Genomic DNA, 25157 nt, shown 5'->3' with positions numbered 1-25157 from the left:
AAACCAATGGACTAGATAAGCACAGCCTCTGCCCCTACAGACTCTCAGTCGGCTGGAGGAAAAACATAAGCAACCTGGGAATGGCTATAAAATGTCATTGCTTAAGAAAATAGTTTGTGGCCGGGCGTGGTGGCTCACGCCTGTAATAGCAACATCTTGGTAGGCCGATGCGGGCGGATCACCTGAGGTCAAGAGTTCGAGACCAGCCTGGTCAAAAGACGAGTTCGAGACTAGCCTGGCCACCTCTTCAGTAGAGCTGGTGAAGCCCCGTTTCTACTAAAAATACAAAAATTAACCGGACGTGGTGGCATGCGCCTGTAGTCCCAGCTACTCCTGAGGCTGAGGCACCAGAATCGCTTGAACCTGCCTGGGAGGGGGAGGTTGCAGTGAGCCAAGATCACGCCACTGCACTTCCGCCTGGGCGACAGAGCGACACTCAGTCTCAAAAAAAATAGTTTGTGTTTTGGAGCCTCTCACTTCTCCAGCGTCCCCGATTCGCCCGGGGATTGCAGAGAATCCACACCTATTCGTAGATTATGAGAGTAGGAGCAAATTAATGATTTATAGTCTTTTCAAAAAAAAAATTTTTTTTTTAACAGAAAAAGAGTAGGGAGTTGAAAGTAATGCTGTTTTTTTCCAGGCACTCCCGGGGACCCAGCGCGGCGAAGCCCGCCAGGATCGCGGGCGACCTGTGGCAGCTCTGGTTCCCCCGCCCGGGCCCGGCTCGGGTTACGCTCTGGGCGGGGACTCTGCAGCGGCTAGTTAGGGGGCGCCCCGGTGGGTTCCAGCTTTAGGGGTCGCAGGAGCGGCTCTGGCATCACCTCGGAGCTGACGAAGCGGGAAGAGCCCCGCACCAGTGCTGCCCCTACAGAGCTCTCGGCGGGGGGTGGAGGTGAGGTTACACCTCGTCCCTACCCCCGCCTTCCCCTCCGTCGCAGGGATCCGGGACCCGCGCCCGCGGAGAGGACGGGGGGCTGCGGGGAGGGGCTGTGCGGGGAGCGGGCGGGTTCCGCAGGCGCCTAGGTGGGGCGGGGCCCGAGCCGGAGTCGAGTCCCGGAGGCGGGTGGGGGAAGGAGAGACGGGTGGCGCGACCCTCTGTCCCCGCCTCGGGGCGGAGCCCAGGTCCCAGCCTGCGGAGCGCGAGACACGCCGAAATCCGCCCGAGGCTACCTGTGCGGCTCCAGCCGCCCTGCCCCGAATCTGGGGAGACCCGCCCCCCGCCCCACCGGTCTGCGGCCCTCCGCCCCAGCGCAGGTGCAGGTGCGGCTTCTCTGTCCCTTTCACCCCAGGCACATCCGCCGCGGCGGCCATGGCGCGAGGAGACGCCCCGCGGGACAGGTGAGTGGGCCCGCGTGCGTTGCAAGTGGCCGGGGGCGTTGCAGACCCGCTCCCTGAAGGCGCTCCGAGGCTCAGAGAAGACCGGATCGAACTACAATTCCCATCAGCCGACTCCCTCGGCCGCCGGAAGCGGGGTGATGGGGGTTGTAGTCCGCTCCGGAGGGGGTGGCCTGGGAGGCGGGAGGGCCTGCGGAGGCGGGTGCGTCCTCGGGGTGACCTTCCCACCGATCCCCACAGCTACCACCTGGTCGGGATCAGCTTCTTCATCCTGGGGCTGGGCACCCTCCTTCCCTGGAACTTCTTCATCACCGCCATCCCGGTGAGACTCCTGGCGGCGTGGCAGCCTCGTGGCCACAGCCAGCACCCCTCCCTCCAGCCCTTTGGATGAGGCTTAGCGGGCGCTTCCTCACCGCGCACCTGTGACCCCTCGTTGAGCTCATTATGGGCTGAAGCTCGGAGAGGGGAATGCTTCCCCCGTGGCTAGGAAAGTAGAACTTCAGCAATGCCCACATCTCAGAGGGGCAAGGCCACCAGCCCACAGGGTCTGGAATGAGCAAAGGCGCTGCCCACCCCTCTCTGTGTGTCGTTATTCCTGAGTCAGTCACCCCAAAAGTCGGTTATCGAACGTTTGATTTTCTTTGAAATACCATGAATTTCATTCATTCACTCATTCATTCAACAAACTTTCTTTTTTTTTTTTTTTTTTTGAGACAGAGTCTGGCTCTTTCGCCCAGGCTGGAGTGCAGTGGCGCGATCTCGGCTCACTGCAAGCTCCGCCTCCCGGGTTCACGCCATTCTCCTGCCTCACCCTCCCGAGTAGCTGGGACTACAGGCGCCCGCCGCCACGCGCGGCTAATTTTTTTTGTATTTTTAGTAGAGACGGGGTTTCACCGTGTTAGCCAGGATGGTCTCGATATCCTGACCTCGTGATCCTCCCGCCTCGGCCTCCCATACAGGCGTGAGCCACCGTGCCCAGCCTCATTCAACAAACTTTTAATGTGTACCTACTGTGGAGCAGGCACTGGGGACACAGGAGGAAACAGCAGGGAGGCTCTTCAGGGAAGGCAGAAATGTGGGGTTTGCATTGTCTTTGGGACCGGGTTATTCATCTGTATTCACTGCAACAACTTTGCAAATGCTTCTTGGGTACTGGCTCTGTGCTGGGCCCTGGAAACCCAGAGATGAATCAGCCCCTGGGCTTGAGAGCAAGAGGGGGCCAAAGAGCTATTAATAATGTAACATGATGCGTGACATTCCAGGCTTGCAGCAGAGTGCAGTGGGTCCCCAGGGGAGGGAGAAAGTTCCTTCTGCTTCATGGAAGAGGAGATTTGTAAATTGGGAGTAGGGTAGGCAAAGTGCATGTGGAGGGGTGTGGTCAGTAGGGCATTCCAGGCCGAGGCGACAGCCATGCCAAAGGCAGGCAGGCAAGAGACGATCAGCCTGTTTAGAGAGAGATCCACAGCCAGGGCTGCCTGGAGCTTAGCAGGATGGAGCAGAAGATGGGGCACAAAGGGAGACTAGGATCTGATTCTGAAGAGCTGTTCCATTTGGGGCTTTGCCCTGCAGGCAATAGGGAGGCATGAAGCGGGGTGTTGAGGAGTGAGGAGGTTAAGCAGAGGAGTGGCAGGCTATGTGCTCTAGAGAGAATGCAGTTGTTCAGCACCTAGGCCAAAGCCTGGCTGACAGTAGGCGCTCAATAAATACCCGTGGAATGAATGAATGTAGCAGCTGCTGCAGGAGTGGGGATGGGGGCTGGAACCAGGGCACTGAAGAGGAGGGGCCGTCCAAGGCTGGATCGAGGCTCTTGCTGGGGGCTCTTAATGCTTGGGCTGTGTCCCAGACTTCAGCCATTTAACTCAGCGCACATTCATGGAGCTCCGACTGTGTGCCGGCTGCTGGGAACAGAACAAGGACAAGGCAGACAAGTCCCCACAGACATTAGAAAGCAATCACAAGTGAGGGGGAAGGCAGCGGGGGAAGGCTGAGAGGTGCTGACCCTCCACCACCTCCCCACCTGGCAGTACTTCCAGGTGCGACTGGCCGGGGCCGGCAACAGCACAGCCAGGATCCTGAGCACCAACCACACGGGCTCCGAGGATGCCTTCAACTTCAACAATTGGGTGACACTGCTGTCCCAGCTGCCCCTGCTGCTCTTCACCCTCCTTAACTCCTTCCTGTACCAGTGGTGAGAGGCCTGCCCTGGCTCCTGCGCCCCCTGCTGAGGCAGCTTCATTGAGGCCCTCCCCTGTGCCCCCTGCCCCCCAGCTCTACTGCCCAGCCCCAGGTGTCGAGCCTCCTTCCCCAGCCCCCTCTGGCCTGGGCCCCACTGATGCACTCTGCCTGCTTCTGAGCAGCGTCCCGGAGATGGTGCGCATTCTGGGCAGCCTGCTGGCCATACTGATGCTCTTTGCCCTGACGGCAGCGCTGGTCAAGGTGGACATGAGCCCCGGACCCTTCTTCTCCATCACCATGGCCTCCGTCTGCTTCATCAACTGTGAGCACCTCCACCCCCTCCCCAGCCAGCCTATGCAGGGCTTCAGCCTGGCCTCATCATTGAAAGGGCCCAGCATATCCGAGAAGGGCAGACAGCATCATGGTCGCTCATATCCCTGGTGAAGAAACTGAGGCCCACAGGGAGGGGAAGAGTCACTTGTCCGGTGACCTAGGAGCAGGCCTCCTGGTCAACAGCCCCACAGACCAATGGCTGCACCTCAGAAGAGGACTGAATAGCGGGTGTTGCCCCCGAGTGCTCAGAGTCCCTAGGGAAGCTCACACCTGCGCAACCTTGTCCAGAGTCCCCTGTGTATCCTGCTGGCACCTCCTCCAGGGAGCCTCTGAGTCTTGCCTAGTTGAGCAGCAGCCCCCATCCCTGTCCTCCACAGCCTTCAGTGCAGTCCTACAGGGCAGCCTCTTCGGGCAGCTGGGCACCATGCCCTCCACCTACAGCACCCTCTTCCTCAGCGGCCAGGGCCTGGCTGGGATCTTTGCTGCCCTTGCCATGCTCCTGTCCATGGCCAGTGAGTGCACTTGGGTGGCTGGAGGGCTGGGGTGGCCTCTGAGGTTTGGGGAAGAGAGAGGGCATGTGAGAGCAAGACACATGGGTTCTGGGTGAAGATGGAGGTAAGCGGGTGATATAGAAATGGGGATTGGGTCTGGGGCTAGGGAGTGGGGCTCATGGGCCCTGCAGTGAGGAGTAATAACCAAGTGAGGACTGGGTTAACTCAGGGACAGGGGCAGGATTCCTGGGGCTAATACTGGCATGTGGCAGCAGGTTGAAGTTGAAAGATAAGGGGATGGGTTTGGGATTCAGATAGTCTTGGGTTTGAATCTGCTTCACCGCTTACCAGCTAGGGGTGTTGGACAAGGCTTGTCACCTCTCTGTGCTAGTTTCCCCACCGACGTGATTGGTATAGCTCCCTGCTCAGATTGTAATGAGCATGCAATGAGAGAAGGCTACTGGCACATAGTACGTGCTCAACAAAAATGACACATGGGGAAAGTGAGAGAAGTGCAGGGCTGCTCTGGGGCCCTGTACAAGATTCCCATTTGTCAGTGAAGGGAGGAGCAGAAGAGGCTGGGAGTGGGTCTGAGAAGTACACAATGGGAAGTGGGACAAGAGTTGGAAGCCCTGTGGGAGCCAGCGGGACCAGGTGCCTCTCTTCTGCAGCTGAAGTTCCTCCGCAGGTGGCGTGGACGCCGAGACCTCTGCCCTGGGGTACTTTATCACGCCCTGTGTGGGCATCCTCATGTCCATCGTGTGTTACCTGAGCCTGCCTCACCTGGTGAGCCTACTGTTGGGCTCGAGGCCCCACCTCAAAGCATCTTGGATAGAGTCCTGAGCCTGAGGCCCTGAGAGAGGCCAGGGGAGGTGGAGGAGACCTGGTCTCAGCCCTGACCCCCAGAGAAGACACTGAGGGGCCCCAGCCTCCAGGCCAATGGTATGGGGAGGGATCCAGACACCTCAGGCAAGCCAGGCAGGCCCAACACTTTCCTGTCCTTCTGCAGAAGTTTGCCCGCTACTACCTGGCCAATAAATCATCCCAGGCCCAAGCTCAGGAGCTGGAGACCAAAGCTGAGCTCCTCCAGTCTGGTAAGCCCTGAGACCCTCCTGGGGAGGTGGGAGATGCAGAGGACGCTAGAGCCACCTCCCCTGGGAAGCTGTTCCATCTGTTCCCAGCCAGAGCCCACCCCTAGTAGCCTTGTGCAAACAGGAAGATCATGAAGGGAAGTTGGTAGGATTAAAGTCATCCCTGCTGTTGTTTGGGCCTCAGTTTCCACCTCTATAAAATGGGGAGGCGATAGAGGTTCCATGCATGCAAACTTTGGATCCGAAGACCTCTGAATTGGAATACTAGTTTCACAACATCCCAGCTGTGTGGCCTGAGACAAACCACTTAGCCACTGCACCCCTCTGAACCTCAATGTGTCATTTGTAAAGCAATGGTAATGAGATAATCCATCTAAGGTGCTTCGCTCATCGCCCGACCCATGCATGCGCTTCCTGGTAGCTATGCATATTTCCATCATGAATTCCCTTCGCCTGCAGCCTCAGCTTAGGCTGGAGGAAGATCACCTTTTTTTGTTTTGGGGTGAGGGGGTTGTTGTTATTTTGAGTCAGGATCTCACTCTGTCACCTAGGCTGCACTGCAGTGCTATCACAACTCAACTGCAGCCTCGACCTCCTGGGCTCAAGTGAGCCACCTCAGTCTCCCGAGTAGCTGGGACTATAGGTGCAGGCTGCCATGCCCGGCTAATTTTTTTATTTTTGTAGAGATGGGGATTCACCATGTTGCCCAGGCTGGTCTCGAACTCCTGGGCTCAAGCAATATGCCCGCCTCGGCCTTCCAAAATGTTGGGATTACAGGCGTGAGCCACCATGCCGAGCTGAGGATCACTTGTTTTAACTGCTGGGAATCTCCCTTCATTGGGCCTGGCTGTCGGGAAACCTGGGTCACAAGCATGACCCTTCCCCGTCCCCCCTCACCCCAGATGAGAACGGGATTCCCAGTAGTCCCCAGAAAGTAGCTCTGACCCTGGATCTTGACCTGGAGAAGGAGCCGGAATCAGAGCCAGATGAGCCCCAGAAGCCAGGAAAACCTTCAGTCTTCACTGTCTTCCAGAAGGTTTGGCTTGGATACAGCCCCCAACCACCATCTTTGGGGAAGAATGGGGCTCACATTGACTCCAAGGTCATAGGGTCATAGTGGGTCAGGGACACAGCTGGGCCAGGCCCCAAGTGTCCTGCTCCCACATGGGGCTTGGGCAAGAGGGTGGGGCCCTGGGACTGCCCTGCCTGCTCACACCCCTGCCTCTGGCTCCCAGATCTGGCTGACAGCGCTGTGCCTTGTGTTGGTCTTCACAGTCACCCTGTCCGTCTTCCCCGCCATCACAGCCATGGTGACCAGCTCCACCAGTCCCGGGAAGTGGAGTGAGTGTCAGGGTGGAGAAGACGGCAGGGCAGGGGGTACAAAGGGGAGAGGACGGGAGAGGGGAGTTGGAGACCAGTATGAGCTGCAGCCATTTCCCTCCCAGGTCAGTTCTTCAACCCCATCTGCTGCTTCCTCCTCTTCAACATCATGGACTGGCTGGGACGGAGCCTGACCTCTTACTTCCTGTGGGTAAGCACACCAGGGCTGGGTGATCCGATGTTTTAGGAAGCAGTTTGGGATCCGAGGGCTTGAAAGAGCATGGAGGTGATTTTCTGGTAGTCCAAGTGGCCTGGTAATGCAACCACTGGCCAAGCAGCAGGGAGCACTTGGGCCCTGGAGGCGTGCAGGCCAGGGCTTGCACTGTGAGCTCCCTGAAAGCAAAAATCATGTCCAGCTGACCTCTGTGTCCCCAGCATCCAGCCTTTGCTGCTCAGAGAATGTTACATGGAGGTTCCTGCACCAGGTGAGGGACTGAGCAAGAGTCTTAGTTTTGGGGTTGGTTTTAGCCATGGTGCTGTATCTTTAAATGAAATCTTCCAAAGAGACAATACATAACGCAGGTGAAAGAGGAGCTGGTCTCATCCAAGTCAGGACAGGAGCTGATCTACAGCTTCCAATCCCACTCAGAAACCCCATCTGCCCCCAGGGGGGGTCTGTGGAACCACCAGTGGGTGCTCTGAGGAACCGAGTACGTAAACTGTAGATGCGGTGGAGAGCACAAGCTGGAGCCTGGGAGAGGCAGAGGTGAGCCCCAGGCCAGTCCCTGATTTCTGGGTGGACTTGGCCCAGGCCCCAGTGCTGGGTCTTCCCTCACTGGCTCACCAGGTAGGTCAGGTCAGAGGAGGTCAGGGGGTGACAGATGGGTCTATCCTATGGGTGGGCCAGGCGTGGTGGCTCACACCTATAATCCTAGCACTCTGGGGCTGGACGCGGTGGCTCACACCTGTAATCCCAGCACTCTGGGAGGCCGAGGCGGGTGGATCACGAGGTCAGGAGTTCGAGACCAGCCTGGCCAACATGGTGAAACCCCATCTCTACTAAAAAGACAATTAGCAGGTGTGGTGGTGCACACCTGTAATCCCAGGGAGGCAGAGGCTGCAGTGAGCCGAGATCGCACCACTGCTCTCCAGCCTGGGAGACAGAGCGAGACTCTGTCTCAAAAACAAACAAACAAACAAAAAACCCTAAAATCCGAGCACTTTGGGAGGCCAAGGCAAGAGGATCGCTTGAGCTCAGGAGTTCAAAACCAGCCTGGGCAACACAGTGAGATTTTGTCTGTACACACACACACACACAAATTTTTAATGAAAAAAATAGAGGCCGGGTATGGTGGCTCACGCCTGTAATCCCAGCACTTTGGGAGGCTGAGGCAGGTGGATCACTCGAGGTCAGAAGTTCGAGACCAGCCTGGCCAACATGATGAAACCTGGCTCTACTAAAAATACAAAAATTATCTGGGCATGGTGGTGGCGGGCGCCTATAGTCCCAGCTACTCAGGAGGCTGAAGCAGGAGGATTTCTTGAACCCAGGAGGTGGAGGTTGCAGTGAGCTGAGATCAGGGCCACTGCACTCCAGCCTGGGCAACAGAGCAAGACTCCATCTAAAAAAAAAAAAAAAAAAAGTACTCTATGGGTGTCCTGAGATGCCCTGGAGCAGAGACCTGGCTCCAGGGACCATGCTGACTTCAGCCTCTACCACAGCCAGACGAGGACAGCCGGCTGCTGCCCCTGCTGGTCTGCCTGCGGTTCCTGTTCGTGCCCCTCTTCATGCTGTGCCACGTGCCCCAGAGGTCCCGGCTGCCCATCCTCTTCCCGCAGGATGCCTACTTCATCACCTTCATGCTGCTCTTTGCTGTTTCTAATGGCTACCTGGTGTCCCTCACCATGTGCCTGGCGCCCAGGTCCGGGGGAATGGGGTGAGGTGGGGGGCTGGGAGTGGGGAGGTGGGTTCAGTCTTTGGGAAGGGACCGCCTGCAAGGGAGGGACGGCCCATCCTGCTTCTGGCCAGCCCAACCCTAGCTGTCTGCAGGCCTTGCTGGCGCCCCCTACTGGGCCAAGCCTTAACTGCAGGGGAGAGAACTGGGCTAGGGAGGTACCCGCCCAACCAAGTAGCCCAGGCACTGGTTCTGGGGCCGCCTCAATGCGCCTCAGTTTCCCTATCTGTAAAAAAAAAATGGGTTGAACTGTCATCCCTCAGGGCCCATCTAACTGTAAAATTCTCAGTTGAAGGAGAGCTAAGGTTTTGACCAAAAACAAGGTTATGGGCTATTTCTTCAAGGGGCAATGGAGTGGAGAATCCAGAGAGAATGAAGCTGGCAGGGCAGACAGGCTGAGAGCACTGTGGAAAGGGCAGGCTGTGGAATCTGGAATCCCATCATGTTAGACTCAGAGGCCCTGAGAGACATCCTTATCCAGCAGCCTCATTTACAGACCAGGAAACTGAGGCCCGGAAAGAAGGGGCCAGTTATGGTGACAGAGGGGTTGGGTCAGAGCCCAGACTGGATGGGCAGAGGGCAGTGGAGCTGGGTCCAGATTTAGACCCAGCATTTTCTAAGAGCTCCTGTTCCCGGGTGTTCTAGGCAGGTGCTGCCACACGAGAGGGAGGTGGCCGGCGCCCTCATGACCTTCTTCCTGGCCCTGGGACTTTCCTGTGGAGCCTCCCTCTCCTTCCTCTTCAAGGCGCTGCTCTGAAGTGGCCCCTCCAGGCTCTTTGGCAGCCTCTTCTCGACGTCTCCTTCCGGAGCTGAGATCCAGCCCAGGGCGAATGGCGAGCTTGGCTCAGGCCTCTGCGGGGTGGAGGCCCCTGGGCCTGAGGCTGCCAGCAGCGGGCAGGAGCTGCTCTTCATCCACTTGGAGTGCTGCGGGGAAGAAATCACCACCGGTCATTCTAACCCTCACCCAGGAATGGGAGTGACTCGCACAAGACCTCATGGAAAGGGTGATGACTAGGGAAAAGAGGGTGCAGGGCACGGCTGCTCCCCACCACCAGGTCTGCATTTGTTCATCATCATCAGGAGCAGAGGTGACCAGAGGGTTCAGAGTGGGAGGCGGGGCCAGCCCAGGCCAGGAGCGCCTCGTCTTCCCAGGCCTCAGCCACCCAGGGTAAAAGGTGCCAGGGAAGTTGTGGGCACCTGAGAGGAGGAACAGATATGGAGGACCTGAGGGTGCTCAAAGGGCCAGGCTCAGCCTCAAGCAGTGTTTTCATTGCCAACACTTACTGTACCTAGTCCGCAGAGCCCAGCTGGGCCTGGGCCCCAGAGCCACAGCTAGCCTGCATGTGTGCACTGCACTTTACAGTTTGCAAAGCTCTTCCATACCCACTCTCTCACCGAAGCCTAATTGAGGCTCTTGGAAGGAGTCAGGCAAGGATTGTGCTTCCCCCATTATACAGGTGACAAAACTGAGTCCTGGGGAAAGTGACTGGTCCGTGGTAGAGCCGGGACCCAATCCCCTCTCTCTCCTCCCTGTAGGTGCTGTTCTTCCTGCCCAACACCTGTTTCTCTTTTCCTCAAGGGGTTTGGGGCAGGAGCCTGGGCACTTACTCCCTGTTTTTGCTGTTTCTCCTTCTGACCCTGCTCTTGGGTCTAATAACAACCCCATTTATTTGTATGATGCGTTCACCAAGTCTTTATTTCTGAAGTACTGTTGGCTCTATTGGCCTCAGTGAACTGGGTGGGGTCGGAAAGATTGTACCCCCTTGACAGGTGGGATGACTGAGGCCCTGAGAGGGGTAGGGATTGGTGGGCATCTCTGTGCTGGGTCCTCTGGACCACATGATAGCTGGGGGGTACTGACCTGCAAGGAATCCTGAGCTCCTGGGCAGAGCACCTAGTTGGATGGACAACTATTGCTCTCCCACTCCATGAGTCCCTGGGCTCTCACCAGCATCCTCTGCCTCCCCAGGATAGCTCCTCCTTGGAAATCTGGCCTTAGAGAGGCAGTCAGTGTGGGCAGGGCTTTGGCGACCCCACCAATTCTACACACGGATGGAGGAAAGGCCTGCTTCACCACACACCTATACTACCCTGCCCGTCCCAGAGAAAAGCAAGGGTTTTCTGCCCACCTGCCTTTGTGAACATTCACTGAGCACCTATTAGATATTAGGTGCTCAACCAGCACAGGGTACCTGCTCAGAAGCCAGGGGCTTTTTGGCATCAAGGAGGAAGACAGGCAAGATATGACCTTGGTTGCTGAAATAAGCCACAGGGCAGACCCCAAGGAAGGATTCATTCCTTTGAGCACTGTTCACAGACAGCTGCCCCGAGCCAGGCCCTGCCTGGTCTGGAGACTTTGAAACAAAGGAGACACAGTCCCCGCTCCCAAGGCCACAGGAAGCCAAATATAACTTGTGATACGTCTTGTGAGGGCCCTGCAGAAGCATGTCGAGGGAGCCACTGATTCCACCTGAGAAGTCAGGGCAGCCATTCCAGAGGAGGTATTTCCCCAGCTGGGCCCTGAGGGATGAATATGAATTTGCTAGTCTGAGGTGGAGGAGGAGCAGAAGCAGAGAAGCCACAGAGGAGTTGATCCCAGCAGTCCAGCGGGGAGGTGATGGGGCCTAGACAGTGGCTTAGAGAGGACGACTGATACAGGAGATATGAGGGAGGCTGCCTCTATGGAGGCCAGCTAACCTCGTGGATAAGTGCATGCATGCTGACCCAGAGTCCTGGGTCAAATCCAGGCCCTTTTCTTTATGACCTGCCTGAGCTAGAGTCCTGGAGTGAGGTTGGAACTAAAGTACCACCTCTGATGATATTAGGGAAACGGTTGTTGGAGTCTTGGAGTCTCTTGCAAGACCAATAGGCCTACCTGTGCTCTCTGGGACTGTTGGAGGCAGGACCCCAACACTTGCTGGGTCTCCTTCTCCTCTACCTTCAGAGGAGAGTACAGCTGTTGTCCGTTGTACCTAAAAGCTCTCTAGAAGCCAGGCGCGGTGGCTCACGTAATCCCAGCACTTTGGGAGGCTGAGGCAGGTGGATCACCTGAGGTCGGGAGTTTGAGACCAGCCTGACCAACATGGAGAAACCCCATCTCTACTAAAAATACAAAATTAGCCGGGCGTAGTGGCGCATGCCTGTAATCCCAGTACTTGGGAGACTGAGGCAGGAGAATCGCTTGAATCCGGGAGGCGAGATCGTGCCACTGCATTCCAGCCTGGGCAATAGGAGCGAAACTCTGCCTCAAAGAAAAAAAAAAAAAAAAAAAAAAGCTCCCTAGACCTGCCAGATCCACCTGGGACCAGGAAGGCAGACAACCATCTGCCCACCTCCCAGGCCAGACAGTCCCAGGAAACCCACTGGGGCCACCCGTCACCCACAGCAAGCCCAGGTTCGGGCTGGGCAGTGGAGGATGGGGCCCAAAAAGAGGACACTTACCCCTCAGGATCATGATGTCACAACCTGGGATTCCGTCTTCCCATCCTCCTTCCCAGTAGACCCAGCACAACTTCATCAGCTCAGGGTGCAGGGGCTTTGATGTTGGAAACAAATTCTTGGACTGGTTGGCTACACCTGCCTGCCCCTCGCCTGATGCCTAGTCCCCAGCTACTGCTACCTGCCCACCCTGTTACAGCTCTGCCGACAGGCCCGGATTCCCACAGAAGCAGCCAGTTTCCATCAGCAAACACTCGCACTGCACAGGGCACTGAGCTGGGCTCAGTGGAGAGAGACATCCTTACCCTCAAGTTGCTGACCCTTTTATGGAAGAGGAGACTGGTAGTTAGAATTATACTACATGAGGCCAGGCATGGTGGCTCACACCTGTAATCCCAGCACCTTGAGAGGCCAAGGTGGGCGGATCACTTGAGGTCAGGAGTTTGAGACCAGCCTGGCCAACATGGTGAAACCTGGTCTATACTAAAAAAATACAGAAATTAGCCGGGAGTGGTGGCAGGCGCCTGTAATCCCAGCTACCTGGGAGGCTGAGGCAGGAGAATCACTGGAACCCGGAAGGTGGAGGCTGCAGTCAGCCGAGATTGCGCCACTGCACTCCAGCCTGGGTGACAGAGCAAGACCATCTCAAAAAAAAAAAAAAAAAAAAGAATTCTACTACATGAAAAGCATTTGACATTTGTGATCTGCTTTTCCACCTGCCTCAACATGCCACATGTTGTCAGAGTTTGGCCCCTTTTGAGTGGCCCCAGAGGCCCCCCTACCTAACCCTCACGCCCTGCTTTGTATGGGAATGGCATCTCTAGCCAGGGCTGACTGGACCAGGGCTGGGGTCTGAGCCATGGCAGCCACTCACTGACTGGCCAGCAGCCTATGAGGTGGCCCGGTCCAGCTTCCCTGATGAGAGGAACCAATCAGATCATCTCTCCTGGGAGAATGAAGCCACAACATGAGTGGGGGTTGTCTCGAGGTTACTGGCACATTAGAAGGAATAGGTCATAGGCAGGGTCAAGGTCACAGGCAGGGTCAACAACATAATAGAATGGGGAATTGCTTTGTGGTCACTAGAGTCATCATGATATCCTAGATGGAGCCAGGTGGCATCCTTGTTCTTCTTGCTCTCTTTTTCTCAAGGTTTCTTGAACAAACTACTGTTGACTGAGGTCACCTGGCTAGACTCCCCCTTATTTATTTATTTTTTTTTTGAGATAAGAGTCTTGCTCCATCACCCAGGCTGGAGTGCAGAGGTGCGATCTCGGCTCACTGCCACCTCCGCCTCCTGGGTTCAAGTTATTCCTCAGCCTCCTGAGTAACTGGGATTACAGATACGTGCCATGATGCCCGGCTAATTTTTTTGTATTTTTAGTAGAGATGGGGTTTCACCATGTTGGCCAGGCTGGTCTTGAACTCCTGACCTCAAGTGATCTGCCCGTCTTGGCCTCCCAAAGTGTTGGGATTACAGGCATGAGCCACCGCACCCGGCCTGGACTCCCTTTTCATTGCAGCCCCAGAGTTTGTGAAGCAGAAGCCCTGCGCACTACCACATTTTACAGATGAATAAACTGAGGTTCCATGGGGCTCAATATTAATAGAATGTAAGCAAAAGTAGTAAAACAGACAGCTCCAAGGGCCTGTGCCTTAAAAAAAAAAAAAAAAAAAAACGGAAAACATGAGCAACGACTGTTGGAACCACCTTTGTCGGAACTCTGGAAAATAATCAAAGATTTACAACAACCAAGCAAGTGCTGAATCAAGAAAGTGGCAACTTAATATAATGAGAGTTTTGCAGTATTTTACCTGCCCTTGCCCCATTTCCCTTCTGAGTTAGTGGTGGTGTGAAGATGGCATTCCCATTGTGGGACCCTAGCCTTTGGTTCTCAAGGGAGCAAAGCAGACTTTGTTCTCAAAGGATTGTATCTATTAGTTCCGACCTGTCTGGGGACTACCTAAAGAACGGATGCCAGACATTCGCTTTTGTTTTGCCTGACTCAGAAATCTCTCAAGATGGAAAAGCTTCTACTTAAGAGGACAGTTCTCCAAAACACTGAAAGGCAAATTAACAAACCTCTGCTGTCCAGAGCAAAGATTACAGTTTACATGAACAACAGACAAGCTGAAAGGTTGTAAGGAAAAGGTGGGGAGACATTCTCTGGGGAACTGAAAAGCTCCCTCAAATATGAGGGAATTGAGAAAGCCATATACATGCAGGGCAAGATGCATGCTCATAAAAGACTCAAGAAGTCCAGGCATGGTGGCTCACACCTATAATCCCAGCACTTTGGAAGGCCAAGGCGGGAGGATCCCTTGAGGCCAGGAGTTTGAGACCAGCCTGGGCAACATAGCAAGACTCCGTCTCCACAAAAATAAAAATAAAATAAAATAAAATAGCAAGACACATGGTGGTACATGCCTGTAGTCTTAGGTACTTGGAAGGCTGAGGCAGGATAATCATTTGAGGCCAGGAGTTCAAGCCTGCAGCAAGTTGTGACTGCACTGCTATCCTTCAGTCTGGGCAACAGAACAAGACCCTATCTTTTAAAAAAGGAAGGCATTAATGGAGGAAATGAGGAATGAAAAGATACAAGACGTAGAAAACAAATAGCAAAATGGCACAAGTAAGTCTTTCCTTATCAGTAATTGTTATTATTATTATTTTAAACAGAGTCTCACTCCGTCGCTCAGGATGGAGTACAGTGGTGTGATCTCGGCTCACTGCAACCTCCGCTTTCTAGGTTCAAGCAATTCCCCTGCCTCAGCTTCCCAAGTAGCTGGGACTACAAGTGTGCACCACCACACCCGGCTACTTTTTGTATTTTTATTAGAGACGGGGTTTCACCATGTTGGTCAGACTGGTCTTAAACTCCTGGCCTCAAGTGATGTGCCCACCTTGGCCTCCCAAAGTGCTGGGATTACAGGCGTGAGCCACTGCGCCCAGCCTCAGTAATTACTTGAAATGGAATTGACTCAACTCTCCAATTAAAAGGCAAGATTGTCAGAATGGATTAAAAAAAATTTTTTTTTTAGAGGCAGGATCTCTCTGCCCAGGCTGGTCTCAAACTCCTAGAGCTCAAGCAATCCTCCTGCCTCAGCTTCCCAAAGTGCTGGGATTATAGGTATAAACCACCGTGCCTGGCTCAAGAATGGATTTTTAAAATGATTCAACTAGGGCCGGGCGCAGTGGCTCATGCCTGTAATCCCAGCACTTAATTTTTTTGTTTGTTTGTTTTTTTCTTTTTGAGACGGAGTCTCGCTCTGTCGCCCAGGCTGGAGTGTAGTGGCGCGACCTCGGCTCACTGCAAGCTCCGCCTCCCGGGTTCACGCCATTCTCCTGCCTCAGCCTCTTGAGTAGCTGGGACAACAGGCGCCCGCCACCACGCCCGGCTAATTTTTTGTATTATTTTTAGTAGAGATGGGGTTTCACCATGTTGGCCAGGATGGTCTCGATCTCCTGACCTCATGATCCACCCGCCTCAGCCTCCCAAAGTGCTGGGATTACAGGCATGAGCCACTGCGCCCCGCCAATCCCAGCACTTTAGAAGGCTGAGGCGGGCGGATCACCTGAGGTTGGGAGTTCGAGACCAGCCTAACCAACATGGAGAAACCCCATCTCCACTAAAAATACAAAATTAGCCAGGCATGGTGGCGCATGCCTGTAATCCCAGCTACTTGGGAGGCTGAGGTAAGAGAATCGCTTAAACTCGGGGGGTGGAGGTTTCAGTGAGCCAAGATGGCACCATCGCACTCCAGCCTGGGCAACAAGAGCGAAACTCCGTCTCAAAAAAAAAAAAAAAGATTCAACTGGGATTACAGTGGCTCACGCCTGTAATCCCAGCACTTTGGGAGGTCAAGGAGGGCAGATTACTTTAGCCCAGGAGCTTGAGACCAACCCAGGTAACATGGCAAGACCTCATGTCTACATAAAAAATTTAAAAATTAGGCACACATGGTGGCGTGCGCCTTTAGTCCCAGCTACTCAGGAGGCTGAAGTGGAAGGATTGATTGAGCCTAGGCAGTAGAGGCTACAGTAAGCCGTAATTGTGCCATTGCACTCCAGCCTAGGTGACAGAGCAAGACCCTGTCTCAAAATTAATTAATTAATTAAACAAAAAGTGATTCAACTATAAACTGTCTATAAGAGACTCACTTTAGATCCAAAACCACAACAGACATATACAGAATACTCTACCTATAAACAGAAGAATATATAACCTCAAGTGCTTGTGAAATATTCTCCAGGACAGATCCTATGTTAGGTCACGAAACAGTCTCAATAAATTTTAAAAGACTGAAATCATATAAAGGGTCTTTTCTGATCACAATGGAATGAAACTGGAAATCAACAACAGAAGAAAAGCTGGAAAATTCACAGATACATAAAAATTAAACAACATATTCTTAAAAATTAATGAGTCAAAGACATCAAAAGGGAAATTAGGAAATACTTTGAGATAAATGCAAACGAAAATACAACATAGCAAAACTTGCAGGATGCAGTAAGAGCAGTGCGTAGAGGGAAATTTATAGCTATAAATGCCTACGTTAAAAAAGAAGATCTCAGAACAATAACCTGACTTTAGAACTTAAGGAACTAGGGGTCAGGCGCAGTGGCTCACACTTGTAATCCCAGCACTTTGGGAGGCCAAGGTGGGCAGATCACGAGGTCAAGAGATTGAAACCATCCTGGGCAACATGGTGAAATCCTGTTTCTTCTAAAAATACAAAAATTAGCTGGTCGTGGTGGCACACCCCTGTAGTCCCAGCTACTTGGGAGGCTGAGGCAAGAGAATCACTTGAACGCGGGAGGTGGAGGTTGCAGTGCAGTGAGCCGAGATCGCACCACTGCACTCCAGCCTGGCAACAGAGCAAGACTCCGTCTCAAAAATAAATAAATAAATAAATAAATAAATAAATAAATAAATAACTTAAGGAACTAGTAAAAGAAGAGCAAACTACACTCAAAGGTAGCAGAAGGAAAGAAATAATAAAGATTAAAGACAAACAAAATGGAGGGAAAAAAGCAATAGAGAAAATTAATGAAACCAAAAGTTGGTTCTTTGAAACGATCAACAAAACTGACACACCTTTAACTAGATTGACTACGAAAAATAGAGAGAAGCCTTTAAGGTACTAAAATCTAATACTAAGAAATGCAAGTGGTAATATTACTACCAATTATAGGCACACCTAAGACATATTGCAGGTTTGGTTTCAGACCACTGCAATAAAGCAAATATTGCAATAATTTGGGGTTTCCCGGTGCATATAAAAGTTATGCTTGGCCGGGCGCGGTGGCTCATGCCTGTAATCCCAGCACTTTGGGAGGCGAGGCGGGTAGATCAACTGAGGTCAGGAGTTTGATACCAGCCTGACCAACATGGTGAAACCCTGTCTCTTCTAAAAATACAAAAATTAGCTGGGCGTGGTGGCAGGTGCCTGTAATCCCAGCTACTCGGGAGGCTGAGGCAGGAGAATTGCTTGAATCAGGGAGGCAGAGGTTGCAGTGAGCTGAGATCGCAGGATTGCACTCCAGCAAGACTCTGTCTCAAAAAAAAAAAGTTATGCTTATGCTACATTGTAGTCTATTAAGTATGCAATAGCATTGTGTCTAAAAAACAATGTATATACCTTAATTAAAAATATTTATTGTGGCTGGGTGCAGTGTCTCACACCTGTAATCCCAGCACTTTGGGAGGCCACGGTGGGCTAGGGCAGATCACCTGAGGTCAGGAGTTTGAGACCAGCCTGGCCAACATGGAGGAACCCCATCTCTACTAAAAATACAAAAATTAGCTGGGCATGGTGATGCGTGCCTGTAATCTCAGCTACTCGGGAGGCTGAGGCAGGAGAATCACTTGAACCTGGGAGGTGGAGGTTGCAGTGAGCTGAGATCTCGCCACTGCACTCCAGCCTGGGCAACAGAGCAAGACTCCACCTCAAAAGAAAAAAGAAAAAAAAAAACCTTATTGCTTAAAAATGCTAGTGATCACCGGAACCTTCAGTAAGTCATAATCCTGAAACCTTTAGCAAGTTGTAATCTTTTTGCTGGTGGAGGGTCTTGCCTCGATGTTGATAGCTGCTGACTGATCAGGATGGTAGTTGCTGAAGATGGGGGTGGCTGTGCCAATTTCTTAAAATAAGGCAACGATGAAATTTGCTGCACTGATTGATCCTTTCATGCAAGATTTCTCTCTAACATGCGATGCTGTTTGATAACATTTTACCCACAGTAGAAGTTCTTTCAAAATTAAAGTCAATCCTCTCAAATCCTACAGGTACTTTATCAATTAAGTTTACATAATATTCTAAATCCTTGTTGTCATTTATCAATGTTCACCGCATCCTTGCCAGGAGTAGATTCTATCTGAAGAAACCACTTTGATGATCCAGAAGAAGCAACTCCTCATCCATTCAAGTTTTCTCATGATATCGCAGCAATTCAGTTACATCTTCAGACTCAACTTCTAATTCTAGTTCTCTTGCTATTTCCATCATATTTGCAGTTACTTCCTCCACTGAAGTCTTGAACCCTTCAAAGTCATCAACGTATTCCAAGGTCTCCAGTGCAGTGGCATGATCATGGCTCACTGCAGCCTAGACCTCTGGGTTCAGGTGATTCTCCCGCCTCAGCCTCCTGAGTAGCTGGGACTACAGGTATGCGCCACCATGGCTGGCGATTTTTTTGTATTTTTAGTAGAGACGGGGTTTCGCCATGTTGCCCAGGCTGTTCTCAAACTCCTGGGCTCAAGGGGATCCGCCTGCCTTGGCCTCTTGAAGTGCTGGGATTACAAGCATGAGTCACGACGCTCGGCCTCACTTTCTTATCTTTTGTGTGTTCACTGGGGTAGCACTTTTAATTCCTTCAAGAACTTTTCCTTTGCATTCACAACTTGGCTGACCATTTGGCACAAGAGGCCTAGCTTTCAGCCTATCACAGTGTTCACCATGCCTTCCTCACTATGTGTAATCATTTCTAGCTTTTGATTTAAAGTGAGAGAAGTGCAACTCTTCCTTTCACTTGAACACTTAGAGGCCAACGTAGAATTATCAGCCTAATTTCAATATTTTTGTGTTTCAGGAAATAGGGAGGTATGAGGAAGGGGAGAACAGTCAGTCGGTGGAGCAGTCAGCACACACACAACACTTACTGATTTTTTTTTTTTTTTTTTTGAGACGGAGTTTCGCTCTGTCACCCAGGCTGGAGTGCAGTGGCACGATCTCGGCTCACTGCAAGCTCTGCCTCCCGGGTTCATGCCATTCTCCTGCCTCAGCCTCCTGAGTAGCTGGGACTACAGGAACCCGCCATCTTCGATCTGTAAAAAAAAAAAATGCAATTATCTGTGACGTGCAATAAACCAAAGTGCAATAAAGTGAGGTATGCCTGGCTGGGCGTGGTGGCTCACGCCTGTAATCCCAGCACTTTGGGAGGTGGAGGGGGGTGGATCACAAGGTTAGGAGATTGCAACCATCCTGGCTAATAGGATGAAACCCCGTTTCTACTAAAAATACAAAAAAATTAGCCAGGCGTGGTGGCAGGCGCCTGTAGTCCCAGCTACATGGGAGGCTGAGGCAAGAGAACGGCGTGAACCCGGGAGGTGGAGCTTGCAGTGAGCCTAGATTGCACCACTGTACTCCAGCCTGGGCAACAGAGCGAGACTCCGTCTAAAAAAAAAAAAAAAGTGAGGTATGCCTTTACCCAGAAGTAAAAAGGACTATAAGAGAATACTATGAATAACTGTATGCTAACAAATCAGATGAAATGGACAAATTCCTGAAAACACACAAACTACCAAAACTGATGCAAGAAGAAACAGGAAATCTGAACAGACCTATAACAAGTAACCAGATTTAATCTGTAATCAAAAACCTCCCAACAAAGAAAATCCCAGGACCAGATGGCTTCACAAGTGAATTCTACCAATCACTTAAAGAATTAACATCAATCCGGCTGGGCGAGGTGCCTCATGCCCATAATCCCAGCACTTTGGGAGGCGGACGAGGGCAGATCACCTGAGGTCAGGAGTTTGAGACCAGCCTGCAACATGGTGAAACCTCGTCTCTAGTAAAAATACAAAAATTAGCTGGGCATGGTGGCACACACCTGTAATCCCAGCTACTTTGGAGGCTGAGACAGGAGAATCGCTGGAACCCAGGAGGCAGAGGTTGCAGTGAGCCGAGATCATGCCACTGCACTCCAGCCTGGGTGACAGAGCGAGACTCTGTCACAAACAAAACAAAACAAAACAAAAAGAATTAACAACAATCCTATAACAGTGTAGTGTGCAAAGTAAAAAGAAATTTACAACAATCCTTCTCAAACTCTTCCAAAAAATAGAAAACACTTTACAACTCATTCTATGTGACCTGAGGCCAAACTAATATACAGACCATCCCAAGAAAACTACAGACCGTATCTCATATGAATATAGATGCAAAAATCCTCCACAAAATACTAGCAAACCTAACCCAGCAACATATTAACAAAATTATACACCATGACCAAGTAGGAATTATTCCAGAAATGCAAGATTGTTTAACATATGAAAATCAATCAGTGTGGCCGGGCACGGTGGCTCACCCTGTAATCCCAGCACTTTGGGAGGCTGAAGCAGGTGGATCACTTGAGGTCAGGAGTTTGAGACCAGCCTAGACAACATGGTGAAATCCGTCTCTACTAAAAATACAAAAAATATTAGCTGGCTGTGGTGGTGCACACCTGTAATCCCAGCTAGTCAGGAAGCTGAGGCAGGAGAATCACTTGAACCTGGGAGGTAGAGGTTGCCGTGAGCCAAGATCGCGCCACTCACTCCAACCTGGGTGACAGAGCGAGACTCCATCTCAAAAAAAAAAAAAAAAAAGAAAGGCTGGGTGTGGTGGCTCATGCCTGTAATATCAGCACTTTGGGAGACCGAGGCGGGCAGATCACTTGAGGTCAGGATTTCGAGACCAGCCTGGCGAACATGGTGAAATGGCATCTCTACTAAAAATACAAAAATTAGCCAGGCATGATGGCGCATGCCTGTAATCCCAGCTACTCCGGAGGCTGAGGCATGAGAATAACTTGAACCCAGGACGCAGAGGTTGCCGTGAGCCAAGATCGCTCCACTGCACTCCAGCCTGGGAAACAGAGCAAGAACGTCTCAAAAAAAGAAAAAGAAAATCAATCAATGTAATACACCACATTAATAGAATGAAGAGGAAACACCAAGTGATCACCTCAATTTATGAACAAAAAGCAAGTGACAAAATCCAACACGCTTTCAAGATAAAAAGCATGTGACAAAGTCCAACACTCGTTCAAGATAAAAAGCATGTGTCAAAATCCAACATGCGTTCAAGATAAAAATGCTGAATAAACAAGGAATAGGTGGAAACTTCCTTCACCTGATAAAGGGCATTTATGAAAAATCCACAAATAACATCATACTTAATGGCGAAAGACCTAAAGCCTTCCCCCAAAGATCAGGAACAAGAGAAGGATACGTGGTTTCACCGTTTCATCTCCTCAACATTGTACTAGAAGTTCTAGCTAGAGCAATTTGGCAAGAAATGAGCTTCTGCATTGGGGTGGGAAAAAAAATGGCAAGAAAAAGAAACAAAAGTTAACCAAATTGAAAAAGAGGTAAAACTATTCATAGTCACAGATGACATAATATATACGTATATAGAAAATCCTAAGGAATACATGCATACACACAGAGACACACACACACACACACAGACACGTACACACATACACAAACTTTTAGAGCTAATAAAGTCAGCAAAGTTGCAGAATTCAAGATTAACACACAATAGCCTGGCTCAGTGGCTCATGCCTGTAATCCAAGCACTTTGGGAGGCTGAGGTGGGTGGATCACTCGAGGTCAAGAGTTCAAGACCAGCTTGGCCAACATGGTGAAACCCTGTCTCTACTAAAAATATAAAAATTAACTGGGTGTGGTGGCGCACGCCTGTAGTCCCAGCTACTCGAGAGGCTGAGGCAGGAGAATCACTAAGAGGCGGAGGTTGCAATGAGGTGAGATCACTCCACTGCACTCCAGCCTGGGAGACAGAGTGAGACTCTGCCTCAAAAAAAAAAAAAAAAAAAAAAAAAATTAACACACAAAATTCAGGTTGGGCACAGTGGCTCATGCCTGTAATCCTACCACTTTGTGACGCTGAGGCAGGTGGATCACCTGAGGTCAGGAGTTTGAAACCAGCCTAGCCAACATGGCAAAACCCCGTCTCTACTAAAAATACAAAAATTAGCCGGGTGTGGTGGCATGCACCTGTAGTCCCAGCTACTCGGGAGGTTGAAGCTGGAGAATTGCTTGAACCCGGGGGGCAGACGTTGCAGTGAGCTGAGATCGCGCCACTTCACTCGAGCCTGGGTGAAAGGGCGAAACTCCATCTCAAAACAACAACAACAACAACAACAACAAAAATTCAGTTATATTTCTATACACTAACAATGAACAACGTGAAAAGGAAATTAAGAAAACAACTCCATTTACAATAGGATACAAAAGAATAAAATACCTAGGAAAAAATTAACCCAGGAAGTAAAAAACTTGTCCACTGAAAATACAAACACTGGCTGAGCTTGGTAGCTCACTCCTGTAATCCCAGCACTTTGGGAGGCCGAGGTGGGCAGATCACCTGAGGTCGGGAGTTCGAGACCAGCCTGACCAACATGGAGAAACCCTAGTCTACTAAAAATACAAAATTAGCTGGGCATGGTGGTACATGCCTGTAATCCCAGCTACTCCGGAGGCTGAGGCAGGAGAATCACTTGAACCCAGGAGGCAGAGGTTGCAGTGAGCCGAGATCGAGCCATTGCACTCCAGCCTGGGCAACAAGAGCGAAACTCTGTCTCAAAATAATAACAATAATAATAGGGCTGGGCGCAGTGGCTCACACCTGTAATCCCAACACTTTGGGAGGCCAAGGCGAGTGGATCACCTGAAGTTAGGAGTTCGAGACCAGCCTGGCTAACATGATGAAACCCCATCTCTACTAAAAAATAATACAAAAAATTAGCCAGGCATGGTGGTGCACTCCTGTAATCCCAGCTACTCAGGAGGCTGAGGCAGGAGAATCACTTGAACCTAGGAGGCGGAGGTTGCAGTGAGCCAAGATCGCGTCATTGCACTCCAGCCTGAGCAAGAAGAACAAAATTCTGTCTCAAATAATAATAATAATAATAAATAAAAAATAAAACACTGAGGAGGTCAAAGAAAATCCACATGGCAGCATGTCTGACTTCTGAGCCTCCAGTCTATAAGGCCTGTGCTGAAAGGATCTGCACTTGCTTTTCTCCTCTTTACAGCCAAGGTCACCAGTGGAAACCCTCAAGGACAATACCTGTGTCTCCTGCAAGGCCCATCCCTCGTGCCTAACACAGTTCCTGGCAGAGAGCAGGTACTCAGTGTGTGTTTTTGCTCTGGGCTGCAAAATAAAGGTTTTCTGATCACTCTTCAACTCAACAACCTTGGCACCCTACTGCCTGTGGAATAGCGGGACAAACACTTTATCCTTATTTGAAGCCCTGCCCAGTCTGTCCTGACATCCCAAGATTCAGAGCACTCTGCCCTATAGGGGCCTCCCTGGCTCAGCCTAAAAAGTTGAGTAATATACGGTAATTGATTTAGCAGTGGCAGTGTCTGCCCTTCCCACGGCCTCTCCTGTTCTAAAGAGTCCACAGATGAATTAATCCACAAATACTTATTAAGAGTATAGTGGCCTGATATTGGAATGTTCAAAGCCTTCTGCTTAAGAGTTTGTGTGCGGCCGGGCGCGGTGGCTCACACCTGTAATCCCAGCACTTTGGGAGGCCGAGGTGGGCGGATCAGGAGGTCAGGAGATCCGAGACCATCCTGGCTAACACGGTGAAACTCCGTCTCTGCTAAAAATACAAAAAATTAGCCGGGCGTGCTGCACGCGCTAGTAGTCCCAGCTACTCGGGGCTGAGGCAGGAGAATCGCTTGAACCTGGAAGGCAGAGGTTGCAGTGAGCCGAGATCGCGCCACTGCGCTCCAGCCTGGGCGACAGAGCGAGAATCCGCCTCAAAAAAAAAAAAAAAAAAAAAAAAAAAAAAAGAGATTGTGTGTGTTGGGGAGCAGGGCGTGTGGACACAAGGTCTCCGCCCTAGGAGAAGTGCTGGAGAGTAGGATAAGTACCACTACTTCGGACGGGGAGGGCGATGCCTCCAATGGGGGGCTTCCCTGATTCCTGCAGATCATACGTTGGCCCCCAACTTCACACTGGCCAGAATCCCGGTTCTAGTCTTTTCCGTGCCACCAACCCCTGGGCCCTCTTTCTAGAAGGAAAGAAAACACCTTTGGCCTCTGCCCAGAGCTACAGACACCTGAAGTAGGAGCAGGCAGGAGATGCGTGGTGGATAAAGACCAGAGAGACTTGGGATCGAATTCCACTCTCACCCCCAGTTCAGTTTTCTTCAGCTTGCTGCTCCACAGGCAGGATGTGAAAATTTAGATGCCTCACCCCTCGCACCTCCAGCTTGCTGCTCCAAATAGGCAGGATGTGAAAATTTAGATGCTTCCCCCCCAACCTCTATAAAACAGGGCCGACGAGGATGGGATTCGAACCCACGCGTGCAAAGCACAATGGATTAGCAGTCCATCGCCTTAACCACTCGGCCACCTCGTCCTACGTGATAGGTTTGTCCACATTCACTTATCTCTCATCTACTCCGCACCTTCCAAGCACTACCACGTATGTCGCAACGCAGACCTCTTCGGACACAGGGAAAGAAGAAGCCGCGGAAGGAAGGGAGCGTTTTGATTTCCTTTCTGCTGAGCCCGCGCCATCCTTTACCACGCTGCAGCCGAGCTCTGCCGCGGTTTCCCTCCGAGTCCGGCCGAGCGCGCCGCGCGTTCAGGGCGCGCTCGGTCCAGGGTGCGCGCGCCGGCGGGGAGGGAGAGGAGTGCGTCCCGGGAAGCCGGCGGGGCCCGGGCGGGCGGGGCGTCTGCACGGCGCGCGGCCGAGCGGCGGGGCCGTGG

At 51.7% G+C, this 25157-nt stretch overlaps 1 protein-coding gene, 1 long non-coding RNA gene and 1 other non-coding gene across 9 annotated transcripts; 1 reads left to right on the top strand and 2 right to left on the bottom strand.

The window, feature by feature from the left end:
* Positions 1-423: 423 nt before the first annotated feature.
* Positions 424-10375, top strand: SLC29A2 (solute carrier family 29 member 2). 7 transcript variants are annotated; one of them, XM_009423517.3, is made up of 14 exons: positions 424-542; positions 641-892; positions 1290-1338; positions 1576-1657; positions 3360-3523; positions 3693-3832; positions 4221-4355; positions 5023-5120; positions 5344-5428; positions 6328-6461; positions 6661-6766; positions 6871-6956; positions 8468-8667; positions 9346-10375. In XM_009423517.3, exons 3-14 carry the CDS (start codon positions 1310-1312, stop codon positions 9455-9457), a joined length of 1371 nt encoding a protein of 456 aa, XP_009421792.1. In that variant the 5' UTR covers positions 424-542; positions 641-892; positions 1290-1309; the 3' UTR covers positions 9458-10375. The 7 variants fall into 7 exon arrangements, with proteins under 7 accessions (XP_009421792.1, XP_063640258.1, XP_063640260.1 ...); XM_063784188.1 differs by lacking the exon at positions 6328-6461 and having other exon boundaries at positions 440-542; positions 6701-6766; XM_063784190.1 differs by lacking the exon at positions 6328-6461 and having other exon boundaries at positions 440-542.
* An 8948-nt stretch (positions 10376-19323) lies between these two features.
* On the bottom strand, positions 19324-24943 carry LOC129136310 (uncharacterized). The gene is made up of 3 exons (XR_008537847.2): positions 24854-24943; positions 23500-23583; positions 19324-19466 (listed from the first exon to the last, which is right to left on the bottom strand). It is a non-coding gene; the product is annotated as an uncharacterized LOC129136310 (long non-coding RNA).
* On the bottom strand, positions 24723-24804 carry TRNAS-GCU (transfer RNA serine (anticodon GCU)). The gene has a single exon. It is a non-coding gene; the product is annotated as a tRNA-Ser (tRNA).
* Positions 24944-25157: the final 214 nt, after the last annotated feature.

This window comes from Pan troglodytes, chromosome 9 (genome assembly GCF_028858775.2).
Source record: "Pan troglodytes isolate AG18354 chromosome 9, NHGRI_mPanTro3-v2.0_pri, whole genome shotgun sequence".
NCBI classification, from domain to species: domain Eukaryota; kingdom Metazoa; phylum Chordata; class Mammalia; order Primates; family Hominidae; genus Pan; species Pan troglodytes.
This window is presented reverse-complemented; position numbering and strand designations above follow the sequence as displayed.